This window comes from Bradysia coprophila, unplaced genomic scaffold, assembly GCF_014529535.1.
Source record: "Bradysia coprophila strain Holo2 unplaced genomic scaffold, BU_Bcop_v1 contig_138, whole genome shotgun sequence".
NCBI lineage: Eukaryota > Metazoa > Arthropoda > Insecta > Diptera > Sciaridae > Bradysia > Bradysia coprophila.
Genome location: NW_023503409.1, coordinates 1,583,349 through 1,589,478, shown reverse-complemented (window position 1 = coordinate 1,589,478; position 6,130 = coordinate 1,583,349). Strand labels below are relative to the sequence as shown.

Genomic DNA, 6,130 nt, shown 5'->3' with positions numbered 1-6,130 from the left:
TGTAGATTATCGCAACGATATCTTGTGAAAATCGAAGATGATGCTTTTTGAATTACAGAAATAATTATTCTGATTGGCTGCTGGTTTCACCTGTCCCAGCATTTTATTATGTTAATTCTACATTCGAATTATTTCTTTATTTCCACTTTGAATGCATAATTAACTAAATTAATTTATGTAAATTCCATTGTGCTGGCACTAATGTGCAAGGGAAGGAGTCCTGCTTACAGCTTGCACGACTCATCCATATATTAAATATGTTCGGAATGTAACCGAATTCAACAAATCATTTAGGCATACACTGTTTGCTTCATACTATAGCTATAACACTCCATAAACATTGTTTCCAACACATCAGTAATGTGTAATGTACTCTCCTCAGTCTTCATTATAATTTGATTTCTGCTAAGGTTACGGAATATTAGATATATGCAATAATGGTAAAGGCTTCTAATTACATTCAAAGGTGAATGGTAAATGGTAGAACGAGCAAATTATATGTTAACAACACGGCTTTCATACATCAAAAACGGATCCTTATGACTACTTAAACGAACCTGAAAATCGAATATTGTGAACTATGACGAATGACAATAGATAAAATCGAGAAAGTTTTCATTCTACTTAAAGTTTGAGGCTACAACATGAGAATAACATGAGATTGATTAATGGTATTTTTCACCTGAAAATGTCGTTAGAAATTTTCGATTTTTTGAGTTTGTTGAAATTTAAATATATTTAAGTCAAACACCACTATGCCCAAAATATTTTATCCGTCGGTCTCACAATTTCGAACATTAATTTAAACTTTGTTTTGATATGCAACTTACATACATTGTGTGCAAAGCTCAAGAATTCACCGATTCCATGGTTCTCATTTCGTAAATTCCAAAAATTAAATTTATTTCCTTTCCGAAAAAAACATACCGACAATCTTAAATCACGACAGAGTAAAGTTAACCAGGCAGGAGCGCTTGTTTGACAAGGGACCTGAATAATCTAGTAGCCCTTGATATTTTGCGAACAAAATTTTTCAATTTATGTCAGTGTTCATTTGAGTTCATTTTCATCCCGTGTATTAGGTCCCTTATTTGACGTTTCGAAAATGAACCGCTCCTGCCTGGTTTATTTTACTCTGCCGTGCTTAAATCTAAATATTTCACTGAGCCACCTTCATCTTCAGCAAATCAGTATTTTTTATTGTCAAACCATTGCCACCTCTTCTGTGCTGAATCGTCAACAACATAATTAACGCATCTATCATCACGTCTGTGTGAAAATCACATTATAAAACATGTTACAAAGGTCTGTTTCATGGTAATCTAACCTTTTTTTAATACAACCGACGATTGGATATTCCTTCCGAAAGCATTGGGGTTTTAGTACGTTGAAATACGTTTCTCCAATCTTATTCGAAATTATAGAATCAGCCCTTTTCAAGCATTTGTAAAATGCTGTATCACATTCACAATGTGACCTGTAAAAAAAGTGGAAAAGACAAACAAAAACAAGCATAAGTGATTCATTTGTTAACAGCTTTTGTGAGCTTTGAACTTCTAATTCGGGTAAGAACTTACAACAAACTCAACGATCCTAACAAAAATAATCACTTAGTATCTTGACTTTACGAGGCGGTAAATGCACATTATTTAGCAACGCACTTCAAGCAAAAGTGCTTCGAATGACAATGCTTGATGTGCGTTGGTTCAAGTCTTACCTTGTAAACACTCCAATGTTTTCCAAATTCATAAACGATTGTCCTGTTTCGATGTATTTGGGACACCAATCATGAAACTTACAACATTTGTCAGTTTTATGGAACAAACCCAAATCCTGGTCAGATTTTGCTACATTGCCATCACCACACCAAAGTGTTCCCGGCAATATTAGTTTAAGTTGTTTTTCCCTGGACACAACCAATTTATTCTCTCCGTGGTTTTTGAACAATAACGTCAACCGAACATCTAGTCCATCTGTTTGATTTGAAACTGGATGTGGTCGAAGAGTAATCTGATCATCCAGTGAAGTAGACGGAGTATATCCAATAAGTTGTAAAAATTTTCGTAGTATGCCTTCAGGAATATTAATCATGTATCCGGTTTGTCAGTTACAAATGTGTATGGAATTATTAATGTACCTAAATTATTTGAGTCAATCATGTTATTACTTTCTCGCATTTGGTCGTAAAAGTTTTCATCATAATTTGATAGGTAGGTGTAAGTCTCAGTATTTTCTAGTTCGAAGTGTCTGTACTGAAATAAAATAAGAAAACAATTGTTATTGATATTGATATTGACATACTTTTCACGTTTCAAGCGCTAGTTCCGACGCTTTTAGCATGTAATAGTTTTCCTAACGAATGCTAAAAGGCCAGTTCTGGATTCTAATTAGCTAAAAATGACTTTTAGCACAAGTTAGGAACAACGTTTTTACCGAACTACGAAGTCACGATATTTCGACACTAGTCAGGAATCTATTACAAAACTCGGGACTCGTTCCATAAATGTCACACGAAAACTCGACTTTTTTAGTTTTTATCCCTTGTCATATAAACGACTATTAATATTTAGAGACTGATATTCTTTCTACTTACGTCTAGATATTGCTCATGGCATTAACCTGTTACATACAGCGAGCATATGACCAGTATAATTATCGGGTCTGTCACTTCCATCGATTAACGTATTTTTCATTGGTGGATTTCGAATCTAGTACTTCAATTTTTTAACATGAATTTTTGAGAGATTAAAATCATAAAATTTGAAATTTGTTAGGTTCACCCTAATACAATGAGTTATTCTTCTATTATCTACTACGACAAGGGCAAGGTATACTCTGAGTTTGTGCTTTTGTATAGTAAAATATTTGATAAAAGATGAAAAAGTAAAAGATTTCCCATCAATCTCTTAAACTGTATCAGATTAAACTAAAATTTCAACCCTTTTTGGCTCAACACACAATGAATATACACTTCTGATGGATATATCCTCGGATACATCGAAAAAGCATTTTCAAGATAACTTCGCAGTAAATTTGAAATTTGTTTAATTAGAAACAACATTTGACCAACTCTTCACATCTGGGAAAGCATCTGCAATTTTCACAAGAATTTCTAACAAAAATATTCTTGTAAATTCTGTTGACTGCTTTATAACAAATTGAGTCAGTTATTTTCACAGTTAAGTTAATGTTTGACTTTTTGAATTCTAAAAAAAGTTTCCATTCCCAAGTTGAATTGTTTTTAGCAGTTAGTTAGACGAACGACTAAATGAAACAACTTTATTTAATAAATTAAAGTAAATGGAATGTGTCAACGACTTGAGACGCTACTGAACGCGTCCACTATTTGAGCTATTCGGAACTTATATAGAGAAAGAGTTTTCTTTTGTAAAACAGTCAATGGTCAGACTATATGTAAATTCAATAAACATAAAAACCATTAATAAACTCACTGTTTGGAAATTATAAAGTAGAAAAGAAAATTGTAATAGAAGACGATGCAAAAGTACCTGGTCCTCGTTCACATCCATTAAGACAACATTTTCATCTCGAATTGATGGACTGTATTCAATGTCTTCTTCGTGCTCATAAAAACTAATGTCTCCATCTGGTGGAACACTGGAAGGGGTGGTGAGCGTTGTCCACGTCCATAGAGGTTTGATGTAACGATCATACCAATTAGAAATTGTTGACACAGAGCTTTGTACAATGGAAACTATATCACTGTGAGCACAGCAAAAATTCATCGCTAATAAAATTAAAATGTTCAACACTTTACTGTTCATTTTAAAATAACTTGAGGTGCTGAATGGAAAATGGTAAATTTTTATTATATTCAACGAACAAATAAATTTCGTAAAAACTGTGTCCGAAACTATTCTTTCCTCCGAATTGTTTGTCGACATTTAAGTTTTTTCTGAGTAAATAAATTGCATTTTGTGCAATGTTCAACAAAAAACAAACATTTTTTAATCAAAATAAAAAATATTTTCGAAATGAAGTACGACTGCAATCATACTGTGCTGTTTTATAAAATTTAAGTTGAAATTGCATTTTTTTTTTGTACAACCATAAAGAGTAATAGTAACACTTCACAGTTGTACTCCATTTTAACGCATTAGTTTCGTTCGCACAAATGTTTCTTATTCGGATAACATCTCCTGATATTCAGTTGAGTTTTCTGCAATGACTGAAAGTTTGATTTCATTTATTTCGAATTCGACATGAACCCAAACAAAACGGAATAAATTTTTGTCCCTCATCAATATCAGTGCAACCAGCAACCAACAACATATTTCGTAATATTTAAGACTGGTACGGTAAACTAATTATCGAGGATTAATCAATTTGTCGTCATCATGTCAATTAACAAGATCAAGATCGTAATCCCAATAAAGTAATCAATGAATTAGCTTGATTTCGATTGAACAACATATTTCATTCCAAAAACGTACATCAAATTCAATCAATTAGTATGAATAACTGAAGGATGACTTAATTGCAGTCGAAATACCATAACAAAAACTGAAATTATTTATTTTCAACATTGTGGATGGCAGCTGATGATTCGTTTCCATTGTTTCTAATTACCATCATTATGAAAATGCAAGCAGAAGATCGATCGTCCAGTTGTTAAGGAAATCTTTTGCTTTGTATCATCCGATTTGCAACTGTTGCTAGCTCACAAAAACACAATGAACGACCAATTTGCATTAATTTATTGGAATAATTAAGTTATTGTTTTTTGTAAAGTTAGTTTTGTCTATATCCCCCTTGACTATTTTGAAGAACATGTTTTATTTATATCCTCCATATTTCGTAGTAAGTGTTTTCATTTTGGTCAATTGAATGGAGTAGAAATGATGCGTAGACAGAGAATATTTGAATATATTTGATAGAACTGTACAATCCACATGTGAATCGGATGAGTTCAGAATGGTTTTAGAATAGTATTTAGAAATTGAATTACTGATTTCAATGAACAAGTAAAAGTTTTCTGATGACAAAAGAGCAAACGAAACAGTATTCAATAAACGAAAATCCTTTACATTAAGACTAAAACAATGCAATATCCTTTATTTCGGTGTTCAGAGTTGGATGACTATTCGCATTCAGGTGCGACGATGTAGGATAATGATAATAATTCCTTACTTTTCCTACAAAAACAATTCACAAACAAAAACATTCTGCATCCCAATATGCATTATTGTTGAAACAGATTTGATTGTATTTTCTATCGATTTCAAGCTACATTGAGATTGTTTAAAAGAAATTGATTTCGTATTCCTTGAGTCTTTCCGTATATACTTGTTTGAAAGGCTATAGTCTTCTGCAATCGTTGATGCGCGAAAATGATAGTTTTTGCTATTCAATAGAAAATTCTCAGTTAGAAATATTGAGATCGATCGACTGCATCCAAAATTAATGGAACGAAAGCCCCCCGGTTGTTCAACAAAGAATCCCGTCCAATGAATGTTAAAAAGGACTACCACATTTCAGTCATTTGCACACAAAAATCTAGCTACCAGGAGCATTCATCTATAACATTATGCGATTAAAAGTAATTTATATTTAAATTCATTTTCCACTGTATGCAACATTTTGATTGGTTCTTTAATGGTAATCTATTCCAATTAGTATGAACGATATCGAATTTCAAAGACCGATTAATTTGCATTGTTTTCGTACGTATTATATACCTGCTGCACGGGTCAGCTCTGCTATGAGAGCAATTTGTTACACACATATTATATGTATAATAATACCTGGTTACCAGATGCTCTTCTCTCTGATCGAAAAAATATTTTGAAAACAACACAAAGAATTTTTTTTTTTTAAAGAAATGTACAATTGTGCAACGTGTTCTTCGTAACACCTGCCCTTCTCTCAGAATCGAAAAAAATAATATTCTACAGTTGAGTGAGGTTTTCGTGTTTAACACAGGGGTACAGTATACGTTTTATATGCATACACCATACACCAACGTTAACCTTCCTTACCTTGTGCACTCTTCTTCGAGCACAGTATGTGCATTCGGCAAACACTTATGGTCATGGTACGGTAAAGCATAGAAATGTTCTAAAAACGACACATGCGTATATCCCTTTTTTACCATATAAACGTTGATTCA

At 32.7% G+C, this 6,130-nt stretch overlaps 1 protein-coding gene across 1 annotated transcript; it reads right to left on the bottom strand.

The window, feature by feature from the left end:
• Positions 1-1,081: 1,081 nt before the first annotated feature.
• On the bottom strand, positions 1,082-3,921 carry LOC119073338. The gene is made up of 5 exons (XM_037178733.1): positions 3,510-3,921; positions 2,138-2,252; positions 1,718-2,072; positions 1,328-1,477; positions 1,082-1,269 (listed from the first exon to the last, which is right to left on the bottom strand). The coding sequence occupies exons 1-5, from the start codon at positions 3,903-3,905 to the stop codon at positions 1,188-1,190; spliced, it is 1,098 nt and encodes a 365-aa protein (XP_037034628.1). The 5' UTR covers positions 3,906-3,921; the 3' UTR covers positions 1,082-1,187.
• Positions 3,922-6,130: the final 2,209 nt, after the last annotated feature.

What these genes read in the sequence shown, in the direction of transcription:
- LOC119073338 (XM_037178733.1), bottom strand. Translation starts at nt 3,905, where the DNA reads ATGTCGACAAACAATTCGGAGGAAAGAATAGTTTCGGACACAGTTTTT. An exon ending in GATTGACTCAAATAATTTAG is followed by an intron (nt 2,073 to 2,137) that starts GTACATTAATAA and finishes ATATTCCTGAAG; the next exon opens with GCATACTACGAAAATTTTTA. An exon ending in AACATTGGAGTGTTTACAAG is followed by an intron (nt 1,478 to 1,717) that starts GTAAGACTTGAA and finishes CTTTTTTTACAG; the next exon opens with GTCACATTGTGAATGTGATA.